Source organism: Gobius niger (genome assembly GCF_951799975.1).
Source record: "Gobius niger genome assembly, chromosome: 6".
NCBI classification, from domain to species: Eukaryota; Metazoa; Chordata; class Actinopteri; order Gobiiformes; family Gobiidae; genus Gobius; species Gobius niger.
In genome coordinates this window covers 13,382,359-13,410,112 of record NC_136857.1, presented here as the reverse complement: position 1 = coordinate 13,410,112, position 27,754 = coordinate 13,382,359, and the positions used below count along the sequence as shown (strand labels likewise).

Sequence of the window (27,754 nt, the reverse complement as noted above, 5' to 3'; positions counted from 1 at the left end):
TGTAAATCAGGCTGCACAGGGAGGGGATGTCTCCCATGGGAGAAAGAGCACACTCCCAGCAGCCTTCAGGCTGAGCTCATCCTGCCGATCCTAATGCTTTAATTAAAGAATGGTCAATAGCAAAGTGAAGGGTGCTAAAGGGTATGATCTTCACTCCCTTGCACACAACTTATGTGGCATACCTTCACAGGACAAATTAACTCTTGTCGCGCAGTTACAACTCCTGATAATGTCGCCAACATCAAAATATATGTTCCAAGACTTTAGTTTCTTTCTACCTTTAAAGGACCTTTATTTTGACTCACATCCTTTTATTTTTTGTAGGAAAGAGAAAAAGACACCCTCAGTCTAAAGATGGTAGCTGCTTAACACCCTCTGGTGGTTGAGGCGAGGCACTGTATAAACAGAAGTTTCTGATTCTTGAGTTCATTTTCAGTTACTTTTGTAAATGTTTGTCATTTCAATAATTGCAGTCAGAGAAATAATGTACAAGGAGTGTGTGTTTTAGATGACTAACTTCTGCATGAAATGATGCATTCTTTCTGTGTAACTTATCACTAATAGCTTCCCTCTAGTCTAAACTCACTATGTTTCATTAAAAAAAAAACAAGTCTATTGTAAAACACTAATTATAGATCATGAATTGAAAGCCACATAAATTAAAGTTCAGATTTTAGTTTAACTAAATCTGGGCATTGATGCCATCTGCTGGTGCATTTGTTGAATTACATTTTATTCAGTCGCTTCAAATATAACAGTCCATACTTATGTGGCTTACCAATATAGGGTAAACTCATCACAATGCCAAGCAAGAAATAATCTTAAAAGTTGAATTAGTCTTTTGACTACACACTTTTTTTTAATAAAATATGTCCAGGTGCTCCAATTCAGCTCTTGTGGAAATACAAAAATCAAAAGATTGTACGTATTTAAGAAAAAACTTGGAGAAAATGTGTTTAGGTAAACTAAAGTACTTCTAACAACAAACTCAATATACAAAACAAAATTATTCTCAGTCAGGTTCCTAATAATGCCTACTTATAATTATATGAAATATATTAAAAAAAAACATTAAAAAAAAAGATATAGTAAAGACCAGAGGTGGGTAGTACATTTACTAACTAAACAGTTACATTTTTAGTAATTTTTTGAAGACATTGTACTTCTTAGAGTAGTTTTTATCATACAGTACTTTTTACTTCTACTTGAGTCAAATTATAATGAAGTATCTGTACTCTGACTTGGAAAAAATAATTACTTTTTCTACTGTGAGTAAATATTTAAGAGGAAAATGCTTCACTTTAATGTATATAATAGATGTAGATCGTGTCGTGCTCCTTGATCCTTAGTGTTTTATGTAATTTCATGCCATTTTCTTGGAGGTTTTAATGGAAATATCACAAATTCCATGACATTTTTGCTCAGTACTCACAGTACTCAAGTAATATTTTCTCGAAGTACTTTTTTTTTTACTTCTACTTGAGTAATTGTTTGGGTCATTACTTTTTACTTGAGTAAAATGATTTCAAAGTAATGCTACTCTTACTTGAGTAAATAGTTTGGCTGCTCTCCCCACCTCTGGTAAAGACTGGCCTGTGCTCAACATGACAAAATCTACTATTTTACCATAATTGATACTCTAAACAGGCATGCTACAAATCTGCATCCTGCAACAGTCACGTTACATTTTGTAGACCCATTACTTACAATCTACCATCCAGTACAGCCCATTTGTCTTCATAACATAAGACAGGAAGATGACAGGACAGAGTAGCACATAATGATTTTAGTATTGATATAGCTTGCACGTAATGAATGACCTATTTTTGGAAGTCAAATGAACAAAGATGTCACCAGTATGTTCAGTTGAAGTACTCAAAAACATCAGTGGTAAAATACTCAAAACCCAATAGTAATTCCATATCCACTTACAATAAGCGCATACAGCAATTTACTTGTATCTGTAGGACATGGATAAAAGCAAGTTTGTTACAGTTACTGAAGTAGAAAAGTCCATGTAATCCTCCCATCTTTTGCCATTCATGATAAGGTTTTGGCACTACAAAGTTCATTGATTGCTATCTAAACTGGAGGCTCAGTAAGTTGTCAGATAGTTAATGGGCCTTTTCAGTATTTTAGAGTTTGTCAGACCTGGCATTTCCTGCAGTGGTCTGGTGTTGGGTCAGAGGGGCAGTGGAGGACAGCAGGTCACACAGTAAGTCGGCTGTTGGTGGACTGTAAAGGGCTCCAGGCAGCAGTGTGTGAGGAGGCTGCCTGTGAATAAGATTTTTCTTCTTTAACAATTCCTGCCGTACACAAACGTCTATGCCTCAGCAGACGGTCCGTCCGTGAGAAGTTCTGAAAGGAGAGGAAAGGATCTTAAATCATGACTTTTACTTCATGTGATCTTATGTTTTCACAAATATGAATCAGTGCACTGGCAGGGCTATTCATGTCAATCAATAGGGCTGGACTATATGGGGACTTTTTTTTCTGACTATTTTATACTAAAAATTAATCCTTGTAGCTGATTCAAAAACATACCTTTTATATAAACCTCAGCTCAAACAAAAATAAATGCTTTTCTCCAGTATAATTTAACACACTAGAATCTTCCAATCTCATCCAAACTCCAAAACTAGGTGCTGTTTCTGCCACAGAAATGGCTGTAAACCTGATGATTATAAAGTCCCTTGGCGATTATTGAGATTGACCAAAGAAGAGATTGCGATTACGTATTTTCCGGACTATAAATCACAGTTTTTTTCATAGTTTAGCTGGGGGTGCGACATATACTCCGGTGTGACTTATAGCCTATATCAAAATATATACTTTTACATGTTTGTTATTTTCACACTGACTGCCACTAGAGGGCGCTCTAGGCTTGTGTAGCAGTATCTGCTGCTCCTGTACCACTGAAGATTCAAAAAACGGTAATTGAGGAGCAGAAAGAAAGTGGGGAGTGAGTGAGAAACTTGTGAGGAACTAGCAAAAAGCGGAGGTTACTCACGGCAATGAAGAATCTGAGCTGCTAGTGTTTTGCTGCTTGCATATATTGTGTATTGTCTTTTTTTGAACAGTAGACCTTCTTGTGAAGCACTTTGGTCAACAAGAGTTGTTTTTAAAAGTGCTATATATTTAAAGTTGATTTGATTTGAAGAAAATGAAAAAAGCTAATCGCGGGCTAAAAGCTAGATGGCCACAGCTAGAGTTCACAAATGAGAGCTAGAACAACGTACTGCCGGGAGAGGCTTGTCAACGGTAAAGTTACTCCTCCAGGCCCAGGTAGTTGCAAAGGCTGGTGCGACTTATATTACAGAGCGACTTACATATGTTTTTTCTTCTTCATTATGCCTTTTTTGGCTGGTGCGACCTATACTCTGGAGCGACTTATAGTGCGGAAAATACAGCAATTGCCCAACCCTATCAATCAATGGCCCAAAAATGTTCCTACACAACTTTTTCTGTGCATGGCCTTGTTACAACAATCTGTTTTTGAGAACAAACCTGACGGCAGCGATCACACTGGTAAGGTTTTTCACCACTGTGCACCCGCTTGTGTCTGTCAAGGTGATAACGTTGAATAAACCGCATATCACAAGAATCACAGGCAAATGGCTTTTCTCCTGTCCACAGAAAAAAATGTATGTGAAGACAAACAAGTATAGAACTCAGGATGGTGTTGTCTAAACTACTAATATTGCTGAGATTCCCAGCACATTCTATAATAATAAATAAACCAATGGAAATGTTATAATGTGGAATACTGGAGTTATTGTTCATATAAAAGCATTTGGACACTGTAGTGTGTAGATAGATAGTGTAGGTGTATGAGGATAGTGAACCAGCTGCAAATAGACTTGTTCACGGCTCCTTTCTCTACTTTGAATATTGTTTTAGCTAATGTTAGTTGTGTGCCAGTATTTCCATGGTAACGTATCATTTATAACATTCCATCCCAGACTCGATTCATTCCATGATTGAAAATGCAAGTGGCTTATTCACCTGTATGCGTCAATATATGTCTCTTGAGATGATAGCTGCTTCTGAAGGCTCCGTAGCAATGGTCACAGATGAAATTCTTCTGAACTTTCAGAGATAAGTCATCATCTTCAACTTGTCCCATAAACTGCTGGTAGACATAGCAGTTTATGAAGTCAAAAGGTTTTAAATGCTTCTTTGATACACTGCGCTATCAGTAATATTTACCCGTTCTTCCTCTTTTATTTTGCTGGGTGATGGAGACTTCCTGTGCCTCTTTTTGGGTTGCATATTCTGGTTTGCCAACATTTCTTCATGCAGAATAGATGAAGCGTAGTGTCCCTCTTTTTGGATCAACTTCAAAAGAAAGTACAGAGAGTTTTAATAATTTTACCGAAAAATACCACACTATGGAGTGACATCATAACAATCTGAAGAGTAAGTGAAGGGCAACAAAAGATTCTATGGCTGAATTTTTCTACAAAAATGTTTTCAATTTGTTTATGGTTAATATCTCTAATTGGGCCAATCCGCAGAAAAGACATTTAACATCTCTTGCAACACAAATCAACAAGGGGTGAATTATAATTCTATTTAATGATGGTGTATGATTTGATCACACACCAGAGGAGGACAGATCCCTGCTGACAGATGGTGGTTATGGTGAAGCTGCCTGTGCTGCACTTGCTGTCCGTGGCTGTGATTTTGGCTGAGATGGGAACCGGACTCAGAACTGGCTCTTTGTCCTTGGCTCAAAGGTTGCATCATCTTCTTTTGCCCCGGGATACTGTTGGCCTGCATCAATGCCATGCCAGACAGCACTGCCTCACGGCCCAGCAAACAACCCTGGCAATAAATAGGAAAGCAATAGTGAAACAGATTAAATCAACTTTTGAAAAGGGCTCACATTCATGGGACATAGCATTCTGAAGAATACTGAGGTGAAGGACAAGTCAGAATTTGGTGCGATTTCCTTATAACTTTTATAATGCGGCTATTTTCACCTGATTTATAGTTAATATCCCAGAATCCATGTGATGTAAAACCTGGAATGTGTTCTGGAGCACCAAAAAGCACTTAAGTATCAATATGTGGTGGCATTATTCAAGCGCACTGGTATTATTGCTGTTAGTTTAAAGGTAACAAGATCAATATGGAAAGTTTGTGGACCCAACCTATAACAAGTATTTTGTAGATTTCCAGTTTGGTTATTCCTCTCAAAAACTTTAAAAAACCTCACAGAACCTAATGGACTCTCGAAGGTTGCTACTGTAATAGGTCTTCCCCACATATTCCTTGAGACTGTAAACCAAGTCGTCGTACAGGTGGTTAGGCAGATGAGGAGGCAACACTGACCCATTTCATATGATGTCGGACACTGCTGTGGGGATGGTGTGTCATCGTCTTGGTTTGAATGTGTGTGCTATATGGTTTCAGAAGTGCTTCTCGTTTAGAAGCGACTGTAGAGACCACTCACACCAAAATCATCAGTGGCCAAAGTCTGGAAGTAAAGTCATGACAAGATTTGGTTCTATATAAATTAGTCATTTCGATGTTATAACAAATCACCATTCTTTTGAAGTATATTTTCTGCGTTCATGCGCCTTTACACAATTTAATTAAGTACAATTTTACTTTGTATAAGAAAGAAATCCAACTGAAAGGGGGCTTTAATTGATTTAAAAATGAGGCTTTTACACAGAAAAGAGCGTCCACATAAAGCAACCATGGGTAGTGTGATGCCATCTTTGATAAATAATCAACAATAAAGAGCCAACCTAGTGGCGCTTGTGAGCTTACTTTGTGAATGATTTGCTTATTAGACTACACTAATGTTTGCCAAGCGGATCGGAGGACAACTCTTGTAATCCTGGACCCCCACCCCCCACACGGACAGCACAACAACAGCAGCAGCCAGGGCGTGCGCGCAAATCTACGAGCACAAAAGACGCCTCGGCTTCTTACGAGACACACGGGCCTTTTGCAAAACCTGGACACTCTCCAGGGCAAAAACAGATCCATTTAAATGCTTACCTTTTATTTATACTTTGGGTGATTTGGTTTCTTGTCGCACTTCCAATTTTTTCAGTTTACAAACACAGACAGGAAATACTACCGGAAGTACTCCGCGGGAGTCACAGATCACGTGACCAAAAGCGCTATCCATGGAAAATATTAAAATATGCATAAAATGTTTTTACATCAATGTTATGATACACATTTTTTACGCTATCCTAGAAATATATAAAAAAAAACACCAAGCAGAAAGTAATTGATTGTAGTCGCGTTTTTAATGCAAAATTCAAATGCTTTACAATAGTGTTATGCACGTTATATACTGCACCTTTTCCCTCCACACACAGCATTTTGTCACTTCTATCAGTGCTGTACTTTTAGTTACACTGTTAGCTGAGCTCCAAATGACAATCAAATTGAGAATTACACTACTCACAACAATAATTACACTACAATACTCAATGAGTAATGAGAAGGCTACCAATTAGTAAAAACGACCTAAGTACTTTTTACTATAGCTTTTACTGCACATCTGATGTGAACAGTTATTCTGCTACAAATCTTTCCCCAGTCTTTCAATTTCATCCAAAAAGAAGTCCAAATCTTTTTTGGAAATCAGTGGGGAGAACACAGTCACACGGAAAAAGTTAACCTTGTTCCCCAGAGGTTGGTATCCAACCATCATCGAACCCTGTTTCATCATCCGCTCTTTTATGACTGGTGCTACCTGTGTAATATGAGTAAAAAAAGAGGAAAGGTGCCTTTATGATTTGTACTTTACAAATGAGATTAGTATATGAACAGTTTACAAGCCAAGATGTACAGAAAATGAATAAATTACATGGAATTTCACTCCATTCTGACCATGTAAGGAAATTTACCTTTGCTAGTCGTTCCTCATAATCTTCAGCTAACTCTTTGCCCCTCAGACTGGGAGGTAAATACCAAAAGCACAGATTCACAAATTCAGGCTGTTACAATGGAAAATAAAATTATTAAAGTATAATACAGCCTATACAATACAAAATACACAAATAATTTGTTTTACTACATTACCTCCTTCAACATTTTGAATCCCTCTGTTTTCTTCATCTTCTCTGTCAGATATCTAAAGGTCAGATTTCACTATATAAAATCATACTTTGTAGTACAGAGACTAGTGTATCAAGTAACAAGTAATTATTATTATACTATTGTATATGTTTTTGTCATTTACCTTACATTGGCAAAAGCCTTATCAACTCGCTCTTCAAATCCACTGGAGCCCACAGCCTTCCACATCAACCACAACTTCAGGCAATCCACCCTGCGGCTGCACTGCACAGATTTATCCCCTATATCGAGATTCACATCATAGCACTTGTCTTGCTGGAATAGGTAAGAGGCATTGGCGCAGTGGCACTTCTTTAACAAATTCTAAGGGGAAAAGCAAAAAAATATGATGGATTTTGACAGCTTGCAGCAGGGGAGATTTGAATTTAGACTTTGAGACCACACCGTAGTATCTTGCAACAGCAGGACAGAGCACTGAAGACCAGCCGTGAGCATTTTGTGGGGATTCCAGGCCACTGAATTTGCCCTTAACAGAAACACAGAGCATATCACATTTTAAGCATTTTCAATATTATGCACAAGCCACAAAATGTAAAATTTTGGTTACCGTTCAGCCCCTTTCATCAGATGTCTGTGACACTTGGAAAAGAGTACACTTCCTCCCCAAGCAGCCTGAAATAATTAAAACACTTTAAAGTTTAACTTGTTCAGCAGAAGTGTCGCACAGTAAAGAACACCACAGGAGACTTGTCTTTGACACTCACGTCAACGTGCATCCACAGCTTGTGCTTTTCACACACATCAGCAATTCGGTCGAGAGGGTCAAAAGCCCCCTGGACAGTGGTTCCAGATGTGCAGCTTACAAGAAATGGCACTGCACCCTGGCAGCAATCAAAATGAATACAGTCACTAGCATAGACAGTGGTGTGTCAGACATTACTGTTTTATATAAGAAGTAGACATACTTGTGCTTTTGCATGTTTTATATTTTCATCCAAGTCATCTGGAATCATGTGGCCTCTGTATGTCACAGGAGAGACAAGGAACAACCAAGGAACACTTTATGAAAGCAATTTAACAGTTAAAGTGTACTTACCCATCATCCACATTCACTAGGATGACATTGTCTGTGCCGATGCCCAGAAACGCAGCTCCTTTTTTCACAGAGTAATGACTCTAACAAACACAGAACATAATAGACTAAGTTGTTTGGCTGTTAGTCATATGAATAAAGCTACAGAATCACTTCAAATGTATTCTTAAGCATCTGTACTCTTACTTCAGGAGACGTAAATAAAACAAGTTGTGGCAAGCTCCTCAGCCCCTTGGTTTTGACGTCCGGAAACAGTTGGTATCTTGCCAGATTCATGGCATACATGTTAGAGGCGGAGCCCCCAGGACAGAAAAGCCCATCTCCTTGGGTCCATCCCACCAAGAGACGCAACGCTCTTAGGACCTCGTTCTCCATCAGCACAAACACAGGAGCCACCTCGTACGTAAAACTGACAGGACATTTTATAAATAAATGATATTAAACATACAACATTTGCCTTAGTGTTTTTCTTACAGATTAGTGTTAAGGCTCTCAGAAAGAAACCGCCCTGCCAAGGAGTAGTAGTCAACACCAGAATACTGCTGGTTAAAAAAGCGCGGGTGACCTATAAAAATACATTATGAAGTAATCGTTAGAAGATGCATGTATTTTAAGTGTTTCTGCCAGACTTACAAGTTTTAACACTGTAAGTAGCAACATCCTTGACTCTCTGCAGCAGCTTGTCATGTGGCTCTCCTGTCTCCCTTAATTCCAGGTCCAAAATCTCAGCTAGTGCCTCAGGTTCCTCATACCTACAAACCTTTGCACAAACAAATTACTTTTGACATTATAAGTAACAGAAATATTGTTTTACTACTTTTTGTTCGGCATCTGTTCCCTTGCAGAGAACCTCTTCCACTAGAATCTTAAACGCCTCATTCAAGAAGCGTTGGCCTTCTGCATGGTCAATAATAGACTCATTTAGATCGTGTGCTGAAAGTGAAACGAAAATAATATCCAAGAAATTATACAGAACTTTCACGAATTCACAACTTAATTTTAAGCTACATACATTGATTTGCCAGAATGTTGGTCATCGCTCCGTCTTTTCTTCAACTGTTAGCTGGATCAAAGGAGTGGCCAAAAACTAACAGAGCAGTAAGGTGGAACTGTCAACCTTTGTACCTAAGGCACCTGTTGGAGTTGGAACAATAAAAGGAAAACAATATCTAATGTCAGTTAGATAATTAAGAACATTTCAATACACAGATGTAGACTTTAGACTTTATTGTCCTCGTGGAAATTATTTTTCATGTACACAGTGCATGTTTGACAAAAGGACACACAGAACAACAGAGAACCAACAGTATGGGGTTTCTATACTAATATGTCTACTTTTAACTAACAATAGGTACAGTAAGGTAAACCTGAACCAAACATTTACAAAATCTTTTTATTTCAATGCAAAAGACAGAACATACATGTGGTAATTGTAAAACATAATGTTTTCAAATTACATTTCATGGTAAAAAAAAAAAAACAATAATAAAACATTGCTGAGCGTTAACAGCATAAAAAAATCCACTAACCCAAGAATTTACAATTTGTAAATATCTCGTATACTTTATACTACATGATGTACAAACTGTATGAAGTTTGTAAAAACACATTTACAAGTTATAAAAAAAATATACAGCATTTTGTTCAGCATTGAAAGGCTAGGTATGTAGAAGTAGCTTTAGTTCTTTTCCAACAGAAAGTTGAAGGCTTCTTGTGACAGGGCGAGCTCCGGCTGAGTGAGCAGAGAGTGCAGGTAGGAGGCAGTGGCTTTGTTCCCCTGGATGTTCCTCCAATAGCGCAGTGCAGCAAATGTTTGGTTCACTTGACAGTTAGTGTTGTCTGCTACAATCTGTTCCAGTTTCACAGATGGGACCTCAAGAGCCATGATGGCCACCTCTCTCCAGGACTGTCCCATACTCCGGGCTGCAGTCATCAGCTGCTTCTCTGTCACCAACACTGTGTACGAGGAATTAAAAAGGACACAAACAAGTACAGCATGGTTTAGTGAAACTGAAACTAATCCACCCCTTTGGATCAGATTTATTTCTCGGCTGAAAAGACAACAACACATTTTTTACACTGCAATTTAAAAATACAATAATTTAACTCTTGCCAATTTACATGAATAGTAAGAGAAAGATAAAACAATCTTACTCCTTTTACTGTCAAGCATCATTGCAATGCTTTTGTGCTGTTGGATGTCTACTGCTACTGATGATGATGGCACACCTAGATTTCACATCTCCCGCCTGTTCTCTTAGCACCGCTCCGCTCCAGACAGCTCTGAATTACAGCGGCATCAATGCCCACTACCTCCACTTGAGTCCGCCCCGCTCCTCTCCGCCGGGCTGCAGCTCCACGAGGAGCTCAAAGAGAGCACGAGCAAAGCAACGAGTTTGTGAAATAAAATTCCTAATCAAATAATAAATAACTGTTTAGGCTACAGGCGAGCTGTAAACTGCTATCACAGAAGAGATCACTTTGAAGCCTACCCCTTTCTCTTTCACTATTACGTTAATTATTATTACTAATACATGTTTTTCTCCCTGCATGCAAGGGAAGAGAGGAGCAGAAAAAAGTTATGTGAATGAGATAATATAATAATAAAAGCTTAATCGGATTGTGTGATTGTTTTTGTGGCCTAAAATGATAACAAACCCTACAGAGTAGAAATATGGAGGTGTGCGATCGGAGCTGTGCAGCAAAAAATAGAGTTGACTGTTGCTCAGTATTTTGGTCAGAACAGAACAGACAGGCGACGGAGGTTCTTGGAGCGAAAAGAGAGGATGACAATTAAAATAGTAATGTATTTGCTGTGGAGTGCTGCCCGGAGAAGAGCGGGTCGAACACGGAGAATGTGGAATCTGGGGTAGCACTTCTGTCGGTCCGTCTGTCTTGGCCTACTGTTTTAAGTGTCTCACATCATAATCATAATTAGAAAGATCATCAACAGATAATCAACCCTCTCTGCACTGCAGTCTTGACCCAAAAATATGTACATGCTTTAAACAGGATGAAGTATGAGTATGAAGAGAAACTCACTGATTTTTTTTGTTGGAACAACCTCTTCATGTATTTCCTGTTTCCTTTTGTGCTTTCTTGACATTTTTCTTTTTGAATTTTTTTGTTCTCCTTGTTAACAAAAGTGAAATGTTAACCATCATAATTGTAATATCAAGAGACAAACAGTTGTGATGTTGCTTTACCTGAATATGCAGAGCCGACTTGAACAGACTTGATAAAATTCAACAAAGGGAATGTCTCTTGCAGTTCCTGGTTCTTCAGCAGCTCCAGCAGCCCCTGTGCCGCCTCAGGCCCTCTGTCTATGATATGATCCAAAAGGTCCCTCATCTTCTCATCTGGGACACGGCGGCTTTTGATTTGCCGGTAGCCTTGAGGAGTGACCAGTGAGCGAGAATCTGCGTGCTGCAGTACAAAGTCTGCTTGGTCACTGAGGATGGAGATGAGCTTGGCTTTCAGACGTCGGAGCAGCTGGATTTCACCTAATGAAGGCTTGTCTGCCATAATTCACAGCCATACAGATCACCACCTACAACACAGGGTGTGAACTTGCACTTGAGCTTAGTGTTGTAAAGTAAGTGTAAAGAAGTATAAGAAAGTATAAGAAAGAGCGGGATAATATTTAATTAAATCCTGAAATGCATAGGCTACTATATCATTATTACTATATTGTTATAATTTTGCCGGATTGAGAGAGTATCAAAACTATACATTTTTGAAAACTTTATTAAATAAGCAATCAGAAAAACAATGTTTCCATTGATATACTGATATGTAAAAAAAAAAAAGGTGCCATAATAGCGATAATAACATTTATATAGGGAGTAAAAAGCGTAGTTTGGCGGAAATGTACTAAATTTGGCAGAAAATTCCAGTTGTTCGTTCCAATCAAAAAAGTCAATGAAATCCTTGTCATGGGGTTACCGTAGCTATGACCAGAACTCCCCATTTACTGGAAAGGAAAAATGGTATAATTGCACAATTTTACCAAATGACAAGGGCAAATGGAAACATTGTTTTTCCTCATTGCTTATACAGTATCATAAGGTTTCCAAAAATATATAGTTTTCATACAACAGTGGAAATCTAAACAGTGAACCGGACTATATGATATATGATGCAACACCGTACATCAAACATGATATATCATGACAAATATTTGTTTTAAATATTGATGGCCAAGTTTTCACAGTATTATCAGTGGTGGGTAGTACTCAGCTACATTTACCTTTTGAAAAGACTGTAAGCTACTTATTTAGAGTAGACTTATACACTGTGGGTAAGGAAGTGCCTAATAATTGTAATATTTCGTTTTTTTAAATTTATTTAATTCTTCATTACCTTTTATTTCATATTTTGTTTTTCATAATTTGTGTCACTACTAAAACATTATCAGGCTTTCACTAAGTTACTCAAGTACGTTTTTTTAATTCTTGAGTAATTAGGCTAAGCAGTAAAAACGTCCTTTTTTATTTATTTATTACTACTTTTCATTTCTCATAGTACAATCAATGTAAACAAAACAACAACAAGGAACAATAGCAAAAAAAAAAAAAATGAAGAACTCGTTTCCTTTCAGAACAGCTTTTTGACGCAAACCAAACCCACAACCACTGTTTGAACTGTTCACATATTAACCGAACGAATACTATTACAAGAACGGTCTTGTTTCCTGCAAGATCCTTACAAAGCAAGTAATAAAGCGACCATTCATATATTTCTTTCAGTTTCCAATGCCAAATATCAGCCATACTCACTTGTTTTTATGACATAAGGGCACATTAATACACGTATTATAGTCCGTGTTCTTGTTGCTCCAGTTGTCATTACCATGCTCAACACAATTATTAATCTATGTGCATTTTTAATGTATTATTATTACTTATATATATATTATTATGTACAGTGTACACATTGTGTTCATGTCAGATGGTTTGGCAGAAAAGCAGGACATCCCCGCACAGAAGAAGAATAGTTCATGACATTTATCATCAGTAAGATACTGAAAACAAAGACATTAGTTTAACAGAAAGAACAGGCACCTGTTGTGGTGTTTGTTGATCCAGTGTAGAGCAGGAGTGTATCGACCACTGAAACTGAGGGAAAGTCCTTAATATTTACACTGGGAATATCAACGCTCTTGCAAAGGAACTTTGTTTAGATCCTCAAGATTCCGAGGTTCCTTTGTAAATATCAGGGTTGTGCTGTCCACCACGCATGTGGCGCCACACTGAGGACGGGAGGCTTTATTGCACGTACAAGTTTAGCTGTGTATCTGGTGACATCTGGTGGCGACGCACGCATTATTCTAAAATGAATCAAATGATCAAACATAACAGAAACAAAGTGAAGAGTTACTCTATGTTATAGTTTGAGTTCAAGGGAAAGCTTCCCTTATAAATAACAAAGGTACAAACCCGTGCTGAAAGCAGGCAATAGGCTTGTGGTTTACAAAAAGAGCAGTAACACAATCTAAAAAAAAAACATAATTCTGTTGACTAGCCATAGAACAGAACCAATCAGACAATATTTCACTGAGAAGAAAAATGTGTTTGAATTTAATATGAAGAATCACAAGTTGTTCTTTGGGCTGACAAGATTATTTCTTGCAAAAATGCTGGCGACAAACAATTATGAGAAAACAGCCGTCACACATGTGCTTTGTCTGTGTACTCAGTTCAGCTCAGGGAAATGACAAATCAATCTCTTACTCCTAGACATATTTACTTTATGAGAGAGAAGCCTCTGCTGCTTTTTCTGCTTGAACAGTTCTGTGTGAGGCCAGAGTATGGGAGTACCAGGAAAAGGCTGATCGGTGACACTTCTTTACTTTTCCCGCAACACAAAATTCTCATTTCAAAATATTTGCTATACCTTTCTGACCTCTTGGCTGGAGTTGTGAGCTTACGTCTGAGCATTATTTTTGAAAGCCATATTTGTCTCTGAGTACAGATACTTGCATTAATGCGTTACCTTCTAATAATATCATTGCATGTCATCATTTTGGTAATAAATAACAGTAACACACACATAAACATGAAAATATATCTTGAGCAAACCACCACATGAAAGGGTGCACTTGTTCACACTGATTGCTGACATAATACAGTGGTGCCAATATGAGAAATTTGAGAAAGAACCGAACACAATCCCACGCTGTTCACGGCCTATCACTCTCCATGTTGAGTGGGAAACCCCATTTGTATGTGCAATGTGCATGCTACTGGAAGATGATAATAGCCCCAGTGCTGCACAGGGCTTTTAGAAAATAATGGTCTTTCCTTATGAGTGCCTCTGACTTCATTCTCCAGACCCCTGCACCTGGAAAATTGTGATTTGGTGTATGAGCTGCAATTGTTTATGTATGCATGCAGTTCAAGAATGAGCTAAAGAAGCAGCTTAGAGATTGGAGGATTTGCATCGAAAGGAGGTGGACTTTATTGTTGGCCCTACTGACTCATTTTACAATTATGATGCACAATTGTACACATTTACACCTCCTTTCAGTGTTACTGATGATTCTCTCACGATCACATTGTTTCACATTGTCTAAAGCAAGTGTTGAGTGTGAACAAAGCTCCATTCAGCAACTCGTCCAAAACACCCCTGCAAGAATCCTCATTGGTACCCATAAATACAACCATCACTCCAGTCCACATGTCCCTCCACTGGCTGCTAGGAAAATCTCGTAATGGTTTTCAATTTTAGCTTTCAACTTTAAAAGCTTAAAGGGATATTTCAGGTTTTGACATAGAGCCTCATTACCTAGTTATCCAGCGTGTTGTTGATTTCTGGAGATTTAGATTATTTAAAAAAAATAAAAATAAATAAAGAGTTTAGTGGTGCTAGGCTAGTGCTAGGCTAGCGCATGTCTATGGTAACTAGCCTGCATTAAAAAAACAGATATGGCCTCCAAACATTGCCATATCTGATTTGTAGAAAGCTCCTTTGTGAATTTCACGTGTAACGCTGGCCACAGGTAATATATATATTAGTAGTCTGCTGTTGTAAGTGATTTTCCTCAGGTGCACTGTGCTTGGGTCAGACTTTTTAATTCAGGCTACTAGTTACCATAGACATGCGCTAGCCTAGCACTAGCCTAGCACCGCTAAGCTCTTCAAATATAAGGACTGCATGAATTAAAAAAGAAAAAAGTCCAGAAATCAAAAACACTGGATAATTAAATTAGGCCCTATGTCAAAAATCCTGAAATATCCCTTTAATAGTCTGACACCACGCTATTCATCTGACCTAATCGCTCCCTTTGTCCCCATGATTTGATCTTATATTTATCATTTTCTTTACCTGCATATTTTATTTTGGGTCTTGTGACATTGTAATTACACCATGAAACATTACGCGTTTTGAAAGGTACCACTTGAGTTTGCATTTGGACCCACTTGCCCGCTCTATGAATGCATCATCTTGTTTGCCTGTGTTGCCTGACAGTTCTTCAGTGTCCACCTCTGCACCTCGGGGATATGGAGCGGAGCTAAAGGGACATCCGTTTGTGCGAGTGACTATGATGCGGCTGTTTATTTAGAATGAATAATAAATGAAAAAAACCATGGTGTGTCAGCATGGGAGGTTAGACAGCTGATGGGGGCGCGGGAGATAAGCCAATGAGGAGTTAAGTGTGCAAAGAAAGCGTAAATTAGATTGGGTAAATAATAAATCAAAATGTGTACATGTTTAAAATAGAGAAAATCTGCCAAGGCTGCATTTTCAAGTAAAATATGTCAATCTATTATAATTCTGTGACACACGTTCTCTCAGATCAAATATACATGAAGCTATTGTTCATTATGGAGGGAGACAGTTTGGGAAGACTTATAGGTCCTGCCACTAATGTAATTGAGGTGCCCATTAACATTTATAGTGGTTTAAATTATTTAAATATGCAAGCGTGAGAGCGTGCACTCCTGGGCAGTGAGAAGCCAGGAAACGGCTAAAGTAAACGATTTTAAAGCATTTTCCCCTCCTTTCAAAAATAATACACGGAAAAGACAGTTAGTTTGACGAACTAAGTGGACCAACTTCCAGAATGCATTACGGACATGGCGAGAAAACTGTGGGAAGAAATAAGGGATCAGTGAAGTATGGGCTGAGTGTGTTTAAAAAGATTTTCGAGGTGTGGGGGGGGGGGGGGGGGGGGGGGGGGGGGGTCTTGTAACCTTGGGCAGGACACTTCACCCACCTTGTTGCCTCTAGAATCTGCACACATTGGTTTGTGAATGAGAGTGTGAATGGGTGAGCGCTTGTTGTAGAGCGCTTACGCTTCATGGTAAATGGTCTCAACTTATATAGCACTTTTCCACCTACATTCAGCAGCACTCAAAGCGCTTTACAGCAAGGATTCATTCACCCATTCACTCTCTCAATCATACACCGATGAACGCAGACACTGGAGGCAGGGTGGGTGAAGTGTCTTGCCCAAGGACACAACAACAGTGTGCACCTTCAGGAGGAGGCGGGATCTGAACCCCCGACCTTCTGATCATGAAACGACCCACTCTACCAACTGTTAATGAATGTGGAAAAGTGCTAGATACAATTGACCATTCCCTTCATTTGAGCTCAGAGAGATTTTTAAAATGGTTTATCAACTTTAAATTGCCAGCACCGATTCTAAATCAATTTAAAACCTTTAATCATTCAAACAACCAAAAAAAAAAAAGAGCTTAAAGGACGAGATACGCAGTTTCCCTAGACAACCTGTGGAGGGAGCTCTCACCCTTTTGAACCAGCCTGAATTGACTGACAGTAGGATGGGAGAACTATAGTGGGATATCGTCTGTAAGAAAGACAGAGTCGGACAAAAAATATCCTACTGTGTCTTTCCTAACAAACTCTCATCACGGAAAAAAAAAAGTGTGAAACATTCAGTAATAAAATACATACATATTTTGAATAGAATCTGAAAAGAATATCACAAAGTCTAGTCTATAATGACAATCACATTGGCACCACTCTTAGGTCCCCTGTAGCCTTCCCAATGTGGCTATTCATGGCAGAACTGTCACCAAATTCATTATGAGAGTAAAGGTAATGCACCCCGAGCAAGGACTTACTAATATTTGTATTATTACTTTTTAACTTGAAATAACAATTACTTGGATTATGCAGTGTAATTGTATATTGAAAGGATTGTTCAAAATCTGCCCTGAGTGAAAACGTGGGGTTTTAGTCTTTCTGTGTAGAGATTGCTCCACCTACGCCCATTAGGCTCCCAGACTATACTGTATAAAAGCACAACGCCTATAAAATGCAGTTATGTTTCACCCCCGTTAAAAGCAGCTCAGTAAAATCCCGTCTCCGTGAGTGATTTGCACTTGTGTGAAAGCAGTTTGAGAGGGCAGTGTTAGTGATGTAAGTGTTGGTGGCAGCCGTCACTCTGAGCGCCTCTCCCGCTGCGTCTCATGGCACTCACAGACAGAGTGTGCACAAACTCCACGTGTGAGCCTCATAATTGGTGCTTGTCCGGATATGGCACTGATTCACTTTTGAGTGTTGCATCACACCCATAGCTTCAGCGGGAGAAGCCTGTCTGCTAATACAAGTCAAACATGCTTGGCTGAGGCTGTGACGGGAATAGAAACCTCCCGATTTGAAGGGAGGAAGTGACAGGCAGCTGAATTTGGCCTTTGACAGAGTTCTAATACTTTATGTGTACATTAAGTAAGTAAGTGAGTGAGGTAGTGAGTGAAGCATGCAAGTAAAGAAGTATGAAAGAAAGAAACAAGGTAGTAGATAAGTAAGTCAGTAAATCAATGTGGGGAGTAAGTAAGTAATTAAGAAAATTATGTAGTAATAAGTAATTATTTTTTCTTCATAATTTTTTCTTTCTTTTCTTTTTTAATTTGATGATGACCTTTGTGAATGACCTGTTCCACATATGCTGCTTCAGCAGATTGGATTTATAGTTTTTTTTCCATACAGAGCTGAAAATGACTATGTTTGACCGACTGCGCAGTGCTGTCACAAACCTTCAGCAAACAAGTGAGCCTCACAGGGAGCCATGCCACGTACTGCTCCCTCTGCTTGGATTGTGGCATAAATTATTCCATCCAGATTTGATTGTTGTATTTCATTGATGAATTCATCGGTGTATTCATGTAGTGTATTATGAAATCAGTTTACGCCAACATACACAGCCAGCAGCATTTTGATCCAGACAGCTTTTAATGGACTTTTCCTTTACTTTTACTCTACCATGGCTAACTAGTGCAGCACCACTGAATCACATACAAAAGGTTTCAGACTATTACAGATTATTTTTCAGTTGCTCGAAGATGCCAGTGCATTGATGGACCGACATGCTCACAGTTGTGAGTTGTCCTAGTTTGGACAGTACACATGTAGTTGTAGTAAGTTATGATGGTTGATCAGTTAATACCTTTTTCCTTACATTTGTTTACATTAACTAAAAGGTGCAACATGGCAGCGGGTGTCAACTTAATGTCAAAAACTGATTACATATACGTACAGTAATGTACAATCATGTAGTCAGTACTCTTGCTGAACATTTCTTTATAGGCCTATATTTTTTATTCTATTCAAATGCTGCTGTGATCTCAGGAGTGTAAAGTGTTACTTAATACAAGGCATAGAATGGAAGTTTATTTGTATATTGTTTGTATAGCACTTTTCACATGACACCCAAAGTTCTTCACACAGTGCAGGGGAATTGTGGATATAAATAAAGTAAGTGCATATTTACATGTTACAGTCTGACTGCTCCTGCTCCTCATAGATTGGAAACTGCTCCCTTGCTGCTGGTGAGAGGGATAATGTGTTATGCAAGGATGTGGCCTTCCTCAGGTCATTAAGATGCCCTCAGTCAGCACAACGACCACATCTGCGTGCTCCCATCTCTGTGGCCCTGTGGTGTGCTGCACCCATGATAACTGTGCGCTAATTAAAAAGCCATTTATGGGAGTGAAAGGCCAATTAAAGGCCTAATATTTGATAAGACTCTGGGTTCGCTGCGCAGCGAGCCCACCTGGGAAGTATTTATTAAATGTTAATGGAGACTGTAATTAATATCCAGAGCGGATGAGCATGTGCGTGAGTATTCACTCTTAGGGAGGAGAGAGGGACAGGGAGACACAGGGAATACCTCTGCAGTACACAAATCTGCCATTAGTCCAGAAGCACCATATAAATTGCACCATTTGAAGCACGGCTATCACGATCTAACTGTAAAGTGCGTTGATAATTAACAACCTGTGATGAATTTCAGCAATATTGGAAAATGATCTGATATACTGAGCTAATTTGGTTCTAATTGTGTTAAGTAGATGGAGAGAGGGGAATATATCACCACACAGTGTTATCAGTGTGCTCTCACAAGGAAAATATAATTTTCAAATGTTGCAAAATATTAATGAAATATTAGCACGAAAGACCATCCAGAAGATATATGGATTATTAGCACATTGTCTGATTATTCAAACATTTATAATTACTTTACTTACACAGAATATTGGTCAGTAACCTAATTTTGTCACATTCATGTTTCCTATTTTTTGTTTTGTCATGAAATGATCTGATGTACAACTACTACAACTACTGATTCTCTGCTACTACTAAGGTACTACTAAGATATAAACACGTATTCATGGCTCTGGCTATGGCGTGGCGTTCACTTGCACTGCACACGCTGCCATTTAAACTTCTCTTTACTCTCCGTGTTTTGTGGTTTAATTTTTTATCCGGAAAACAACACTCCTCTCTGTCAGTCTATTCAGCTCAACCGCCCTGGCCACTGCCCCTCAGAAACTCTATTTTAAGTGCTCACTGGTCACAGAGCAGTACAAAGCTTTGACTTGATACACACAGAGGTAGATGACTCACACAATCTGACTGAACGCAGGTGCTCAATATTCTCTTGTAAATGCAGCCAGGCTACTGTTGTTGCTGGGCATACTGTGCAAAAGCTCACATATAGTATTCTTAAGATGATATAACTACATTTATTTTAATTTAATCTGATGGTCCAAAATTGCAATGGTAAAAGAACACTACCTGCAAGACCACAAGTAAAGATGTGCATTGGTAAAAGCTCTTTCTATTTAACACAAAATCCTTTTATTCCAATGCTTTGGAACTAAAAACGTGCTTTCTCTGTCTGTTGTCATATTTAAGTTGTAGGTTTCAACAATTGCACTTTTGATTAAATGATGCACCCAATGTATTTGTTATGTAAGGAGCAAACGGTTTTAATGCACGATGTGGAGTCAAGAACACCACGAGGTGATCTTCCCTCCTCTACGTAACATTCTGTGTCTGATATATCGAAAAGTGCTTACATTTGATCTTTTGTTTATGCTATTTCCTTGTTTACATCTGTTACCTGCAGCGGCTGCTCTATTAGCCAGCAGTAATAGACATGGCCACAGAGGACACACATGCCAATAGCGCTTAAAATGCGGCAGAAAATGATCTATATGATTGTCAACAGGATTAAGGTCGTGGGTAAAGGTCCAGGTCAGAGTGCTGGATTTTGCAGATATAGATTTATGGTGCTTAGCCTTTGGGAAGAAAATAGACTGTGAAGTGGCCCGTGCCCTCTGAGAGTCAGCTCTTTACCATAGGGACAGACACTGATGTCAGACAAGTAGACAACATAAAGAGGCTGTGATGGATTTACTTGTGAACAGCGGTGGAGGCTGAACTAGTCAACCTGCTACTGCTAAAATGATGTCTCTGTAACATATGTTCGAATTTAAATCTAATACACCTTTTATCTGCTGTTATTTTACCACAAGGAGTAACTTCAGCACCACGCACTGCAGCTGCAAAGACATAAAAATGTGTACAGCATAAATGTCTATTGTTATTGACTGAATCATTTATTTCAATGGGTTTCGTGGGAAATAGCTAAACGCCATATGTAGCTTTATAGTTTATGGGAAATTATAGACAGAAAAAAAGTTTTGGGTTTTACTTGAACTTTAAAATTGTCACGGTTTGACCTTGGACAGAAGGTAATTTATTGTATTTGTGAGTTGGTGGCTGGCAGGTTGAAAGCAGGCAAGCCAGTGGGTGAATGAACAGGCAGGTGAACAGGCAGGCAATCGGGTCCTGGACAAAAAGACAACAGTTTACTCACAAAGGACAAAAAAAACCTTTTCCCAACTCACAGAAGCTGAAGCCAAAAACTAACTGTGGAAGTTTGGAGAAAGAACAAGGCTTCTTATACTGCAGGTAACGCGGTGTGGATTACATTCAGGTTACAGATGATGGATTGATGGCTCTGTCCAGGTGAGGAAACAGACAAACGCAGAAACAAGAGTGACAACACAGGACAACCGGGGAAATCAATAAGCTTTGTCAGAATTATTGCATTATACCGTTTTTTTTAAATCACCCAGTGAAGTATACTTCTCTTAGACCTGATACAAAAATGCCATGAAGGTCAAAGACAACACTCACTGCACAATCCACAGTGACAATGAGTCTCAATGGCTCTCAAAGTTTAAGTGGTTTTCTTTGTTAACACATTTGTTAACAGCATAATATTGTTAAATGTTTTCTTTGTAATAAATCCATTGTAAGGCTTCAAATACAATGTTGAAATCCCACTATGCTTTTCTCTACCATTAACTGGGGAAATGTTTAACTTTTACCAAGCCATGATGAGTATTACTGCCAGTAGTTATTTCAGAACCATGGACAGCGACATGTGAAGGTAATGCGGTTTTAGTGTGGGACTATAAATATTTGTTTTTTTGTTTCATAATTGATTTCCCATTGTCCCACAAAGTGAGCAACTATTTGATACCATTTGGAAATTATAATCTCATTTTTTGTTTTTTTGTTTTCAAATAATTGCTACATGTGGCAGACTAAGGAATTACATGTGTGTTATACTGTATTCATATGAATGAGGGGTAGCCTACATGTATCTGGCCTTCTACACTTTGGTGTTTCACTGGAAGTAGACTGTCATGATGACAAGACATGACTAAGCCTGATATACTTTTTAAGGGTGAAAAACACCAATGTTTTCATTGACTTAAAGAAAGACAAGGCATAACTGCTGCTATTTTTTTTTTTTTTTAACCAAGGCGATTTATTTGAGAACTGTAATTGTTTGAAACAACCAAATTCGCAACTGGTCTGGCCCTCATGGAAAGTTCAAAACCAGATGTGGCCCTTGCATCAAAACCTTGCCCATATCTGACCTATAGCCTACATAAAAGGGCTTTGGTGGCTACTTCGAAAGTTATAAGCTCTCATCAACATGCCAACATTCATTGACGATGCCCCTTTGACAAAGGCTCTCAAAAGCACATTCAGGCGGCTATTGCACATTCATGTACCATTACAGTGACACACAAACACAGGGCTTATACAAGATAACTAAAACTGGAATAATCAAATTAAAAATACCAAATAAACAAATCTATGTCAATGTATTTTCTGAAATGTCTGAATGCGTGTTTGTTCATAAATTAACTGTCTGGATAAGTCTGCTCTGAACAAACAGAAAATGGTTTCAAATTCTGCAGCTAGACCTTTAACAGGTGGCCCTCAAAGGTCTCATATCATTCCAGTCTTGTCGGCTCTTCATTGGCTCCCTGTAAAATTCAGGATTGATTTTAGTGCTGACTTTCAGAACCTTAAATGGTTAGGCCCCACAGTACATCCAGGACCTTTTGAGCCCGTACTCCTCTGGCCGGAACCTGCTGGTAGTCTCCAAGACTTATTATAAGACCCGAGGGGACCTGTCTTTTCAGACTGTGGAACGCCCTGCCCCTGTCTCTTCGTCTGACTCACTCTTTTAAAAAGGATCTGAAGACTTGTTTATTTATAAGAAAGCTTTCGGTTGATGGGTTTTCACTAGTGCCACTTTAATTTTACATATGTATGTACGTTTTGTTTTGTTTGTTTTTACCTATTCTATTGTAAAGCACTTTGTGATTTTATCTGTGAAAAGCGCTTTAGAAATATACTTACCTACCTATTCACTTACATACTCACTAAATTTCCATTATCTCACAAAGTTGAGAAATCTTGTAACGGTTGCTGATTGTCGCAAACAAATCATGTTGTGATATTGTTTTGTCTCAACCACTTCACTGGAAAATAAGTGTGTTGTCTTTGGGTCTCAACCTTTTAGAGCTGCCACTCCCATTACAACAATAACTGTGGTTTGTGACTTCCAGCCACTGCTGTTGGGTCACACTGTGGGAAACAGGGACAGTACCTTACATAATTCTTAAAAAGCAAAGAAAAATTAAGAACAAATAATGACACACTGATTAAAACTAGCACACATATTTCACAATAAAAGTAATTATAATCTATATTTTTTACCTGATCTGGCGACCCCCCAAATTTTTCTCGTGACCCCCGCGGAGGAGAAAGCAGTAGTTTTCTGAGGGATGCAAGGGGGTCCTGTGTGTGCCTACTTAGGCTTGCTTCCTGTCATTTGGTTCATTACTGTTGCTGCATGCCAGGGCTGTGCAGAGAAACACACAATCTAATGAGAAGCATGTTTGTTTCGGACTGGATTGATCAAAATTGGCTAATAAGGCTTATTGGAGTGGAACCCATGGTAGGACCATTGGAAGATTTGGATACACAAAATTCATTTTAAAGAGAGGGAGAGAAAAGAGCACTAGGGGCCTGCTGCATGCCCACATGGATCATCACCTGTTGGAGCTACTACGTCCACCCTTTGATGTCTTTTGGTTAATTTTTGCTTTACTCACCATTCACTCACAATCACAAGCATCCTGCATCCTGGCTTAGTCATTTGGATCAGCCCCTCTTTCTGCAAAGGTAATTGTTTTATAGAGCTGCTGTTATCTCCCAATGGGACATGCCGGGGACACCTCTTGAGGGAAGTGACCAGGAGGCATTCCGAAACAGATGCCCGAGTCAACTCAGCTGGCTCTTCTGGCTCTTCTCGATCTCATTACCGCTGCCTTGTCTTTTCAATCATTACCCAGATCTCATGACCATAGGTGAGGGTAGGAACGTACATCGACCAGTAAAAATCTTTGTGTAAATTGCACTCAATTACTAAAGCTTCTTCTAAAGAAACAAACAAACAAATGATGATTAATGTTCCTCCCAGAGCACATTGCAAGAAATAAGTTCATAAGCTCAGTGACAACAATCATAGTTTACACACTGTGCAATCAACATTGAGCTCCCTCTGTTTTCTGTTATCTATGTCAATATGTTTGTACCAACGTTGGTTAATGGCGTCCCTCTAGGCTCCAAAAGCGTCATACGTGCTATTGAAATAGATATTTTGTTCTGTTATATATTCATCTTCAACCAATTGTTGATGTTTTAACTTGTATGTAGCCTGAATTTGTATTTCTGCAGGATATGTGTCTCCTTTGTTAAATTCATTCATTTTTAAATGAATTGGGAAATTATTTTCTTCCTGCTCTGTGGTGAAGTACAAGGAGGGGTCAGCAGAGAGCCAAACAGCATGTGTCCATTGCTTCATGTGCTAAACATCAGGGCCCACAGTAAATAGTGATGGTTTAATAATGGATGCGTGTGAGCGAATGTGTGCGTGCAAACAGCAGGAATGAAGTGTGCATTCTTTATTGCTCAATAAAACAAAAACTGTGGCCTGAGTCGGCTTCAGATTTATAGTTTCAGTGGTCAGTTTGTTAAATGCATGTGCGTGTAGCCACAATTTCCACTAAATCAGCTAGATGCAGAGACAAAGCACACTGTTTAAACTTCAGCATGAAGAGCCCTGCAATGCCAGGATGGATGTTTGAGGGTGGGACTATTAAAGGATATAAAGTAGGAATGGGAGGGAAGGCCTATGAGAGGAAATCAGCAGGAAATTGCAGCTAAGATCAATACTAATAACCACACACGGAGAAGGACTTCCTCTCATCACCAATAACTCACACATAGGAGGTAGATGGAGAACCATCAGGCTTCAGCTGCACAGAAGAAATGAACAAGCTTCAGTCAGTCTGTCGGTCCTTCTGTTTTATTTGATAAGGCTGGGGTGAACAGACGGCCATCTTGGAGCGTCTATTTTATCACTGGAAAAATGTGAGCCCACCCAAAGAAATCCTATCTCATCCCACATAAGCCACACTGAATTGGATTGTTTTAAAGGCATCTCTCAATAAGAAGCCGGTGAATGTGTTTGCCCTAATGGTCTGCCATTTTATATTTCTTTAATGAAGTTACAGAAGAGGAGAAAATGGTCAAGCCTGTCATAACCATCTGCAAACACACTCTCACACAAACACACACACACACTGAGACAAACTGAGACTGCTGAATGCATTTATTTCAGGGGTTATACGGTGTGTGTCTTTGTCAGCTCTTTTAAGATATAATGTGGGTGGCTTACTTTGTGAATGACAGATCTGTTTCACCAAGGATTTTGAAACGATTCAACACTTTGTTCGCACCGTTTGGAGTCAAATTTCCCCATGACAAAATATAACCGAGTTGCAACTAAAGGCCTTTTCACGTCCATTGGTTAGTAGTTTGTCAGAGCTCGGTGGAGTTAGTTTTATGCAATTATGTTTGCAGAGTTCATGTTTCCTTTCATCACACAAGGAGTGCCCTGAATGGGTGTGAAGTTAAAGTGATAGTCTGTAAGTTTAAATATTTCACAAGTTTAATAGATTGTGTATAATTGACAGCCTGGGTCTGAAGTTTAAGGTAACATAAGTAATATTAAATAATAATATTTTTTCTAAAGTCCCCCCCTTGCTGATTTCAGGGGGATACCACGTTGTCCAATGAGACGAGCTTTTCCTGTCAGGTCCAATCAAGAGGGGGAGGAGCGTGACAGCTAGAAAATTCTGTTCCTGTTTGTGCTCCTCATTTTGAAAACTAGGGAGGGCTTTTTAGTTAAAGAGGGGAGGAATTTGATTGTTTACTTTCAAATTTTACTCTATCTCTCCCCACTTTGCAAACTTACAGACTATCACTTTAAGCTAAAGCTCAAGACTCAATCGCTGGTACAGATTCTTCCTGGCAATTATCCGTTAGCACCGCCTGCTGTTGTAAAACATTACTACAGAGCGCGTTGGTTGATGTGAACTTGAAGCCTCAAAGCAGCGACTGGAGTTTAAAATGAGCATGTTCGCAGACGTTTCACAACACGTTCAACACAGCAGCTCAGTAAACTTTAATGAGGAATTTTCAAAATCAACTTCCTCTATCGTCAGATCCACCAGATGGCAGATGACAGATTATCCATACACACATGGTCAGATCTTTTGATGGCACATTTAGAAAGCGCTCATTTTGTCAAAAACTCCATCTGGACTTTGCCAAACTGCCTTTAGGAGGCTTTCTCTAATACTGCCACTGGACATATTGTTTTTAATTCATCACTTGTTACTTTGCACAGATGAAAAATAATACTTCAAAGAAATATAGTCCTATTAATTCAAGAAATCTTTTGTGACCAAAGCTTCTGTTATTATTTACAGGCACTCAGAGCAGACTGAAGCGTTAAATTCAGAAGGATTTATTTCATTATTAATATAGATGTTTAAAGTAATAAACAAGATTTCACCGATATAAACAGTAATTAGTGTACGCCATTATATCACATTCCATAAATCATTTACGAAGCACTTATTGATCTCCAAGCTCCTGAGCTGAATTATTCTTTACATCTCACTGACACACATTTAGTTGTCATCAGCACAACCTTCCCTAAGATATGTACTGATCAATAGCCTACCCTATAGATTTTCTCCAGGGCTATCTTCAGATGCGGCCATAGCTTATCAAACAACAATGATACATATGGCCATCGATCTCTTCTAATCAGTTATTCAATCCCAACACCTCGGACAGATATACCTGCATATTTACGACCCCTAATGGCCAAATCTGTCTGCATCCTGCTCCTTATTGACTCGACGGCGCTGCCATGGGGTATTGTATTGAGCTGAACAGTGTATGACCTGACTGTTATACCCTTGAATACCAGAAATGCTCTCATGCAAAGAACGCTTAAAACAAGGGACTCATAGATCCGTGATTTTAAAGTCAATCTAAATCTTTTGAAAAGGACTAATCCAGATCAAGCCTTAGCTGAACTGGGTCTAAATTAGGGATGATTCATTTATAGAATTTGACTAAACCATCACCCAAGTAGTTCGGAACAAGGATGAAGCCAAAAGAGGACAAATATGAATGTGAAATGCTACAGCAGAGGAACCCGGGTACCACCAGCCTATGTCCTACCAGTGGTGCCAAGAAACACTGCCATGGATCTAATGACTTTTATAACTGGCTTGCCAACTAATATTATGACGCCTGTGTTGTGTGTGTAACACCAGGAAGAAACCCACTCAGAAGAAGAAACTGCACTTTATTCACCAAAGATTCATGGTCACACCAGGAATGCACTGATTCAGAACCATGGACAGGGCAATGATGAAGGCTAGGGAGAGCTATAACTGTTTGTAAATTTAGAAATTCTGATTCAAATTGTATATTGCTAACCCTAACCCATAACTTACATGTACAGTTAATTTCAAAATACAGTCTATATTTGTTTTTGATACTTAAGCAGACTTTAGGTGGCAATGCTGGTGGGTTACATAAGTGGGGTTTGCTCTA

At 38.9% G+C, this 27,754-nt stretch overlaps 3 protein-coding genes across 6 annotated transcripts in view; 1 reads left to right on the top strand and 2 right to left on the bottom strand.

Annotated features, from left to right (window-relative positions):
• znf740b (zinc finger protein 740b) overlaps nucleotides 1-6,110 on the bottom strand; it is a 220,933-nt gene extending 214,823 nt beyond the window's left edge. The window contains exons 1-7 of one of the 4 annotated variants that reach the window (XR_013792944.1): nucleotides 6,016-6,092; nucleotides 5,338-5,482; nucleotides 4,606-4,827; nucleotides 4,210-4,338; nucleotides 4,006-4,132; nucleotides 3,508-3,626; nucleotides 1,402-2,358 (exon numbers count right to left, since the gene is read on the bottom strand). Coding sequence is in view for 3 of the 4 variants with exons in the window: in XM_079557872.1 (XP_079413998.1) it covers nucleotides 2,209-2,358; nucleotides 3,508-3,626; nucleotides 4,006-4,132; nucleotides 4,210-4,338; nucleotides 4,606-4,827; nucleotides 5,338-5,382 (792 nt within the window). In the remaining variant the exon portion in view is untranslated. Of the gene's footprint in view, nucleotides 1-785; nucleotides 2,359-3,507; nucleotides 3,627-4,005; nucleotides 4,133-4,209; nucleotides 4,339-4,605; nucleotides 4,828-5,337; nucleotides 5,483-6,015 lie in introns of those variants that run through there. The other 3 variants (XM_079557873.1, XM_079557872.1, XM_079557874.1) reach the window with 3 other exon arrangements.
• The window catches only part of LOC306964035 (rho-related GTP-binding protein RhoA-A-like), a 470,655-nt gene that overhangs the window by 202,591 nt on the left and 240,310 nt on the right, over nucleotides 1-27,754 (top strand). The window lies entirely within an intron of this gene.
• Nucleotides 6,521-13,369, bottom strand: csad (cysteine sulfinic acid decarboxylase). Its single transcript, XM_079557869.1, has 15 exons — nucleotides 13,207-13,369; nucleotides 9,156-9,277; nucleotides 8,961-9,076; nucleotides 8,777-8,903; nucleotides 8,618-8,708; nucleotides 8,330-8,552; nucleotides 8,147-8,226; nucleotides 8,016-8,070; nucleotides 7,815-7,931; nucleotides 7,658-7,722; nucleotides 7,495-7,576; nucleotides 7,214-7,413; nucleotides 7,054-7,105; nucleotides 6,879-6,968; nucleotides 6,521-6,724 (listed from the first exon to the last, which is right to left on the bottom strand). The coding sequence occupies exons 2-15, from the start codon at nucleotides 9,178-9,180 to the stop codon at nucleotides 6,551-6,553; spliced, it is 1,497 nt and encodes a 498-aa protein (XP_079413995.1). The 5' UTR covers nucleotides 9,181-9,277; nucleotides 13,207-13,369; the 3' UTR covers nucleotides 6,521-6,550.

What these genes read in the sequence shown, in the direction of transcription:
- csad (XM_079557869.1), bottom strand. Translation starts at nt 9,180, where the DNA reads ATGACCAACATTCTGGCAAATCAAT. An exon ending in TTTTATTTACGTCTCCTGAA is followed by an intron (nt 8,227 to 8,329) that starts GTAAGAGTACAG and finishes TGTGTTTGTTAG; the next exon opens with AGTCATTACTCTGTGAAAAA. An exon ending in CTAGTGAATGTGGATGATGG is followed by an intron (nt 8,071 to 8,146) that starts GTAAGTACACTT and finishes TGTGACATACAG; the next exon opens with AGGCCACATGATTCCAGATG.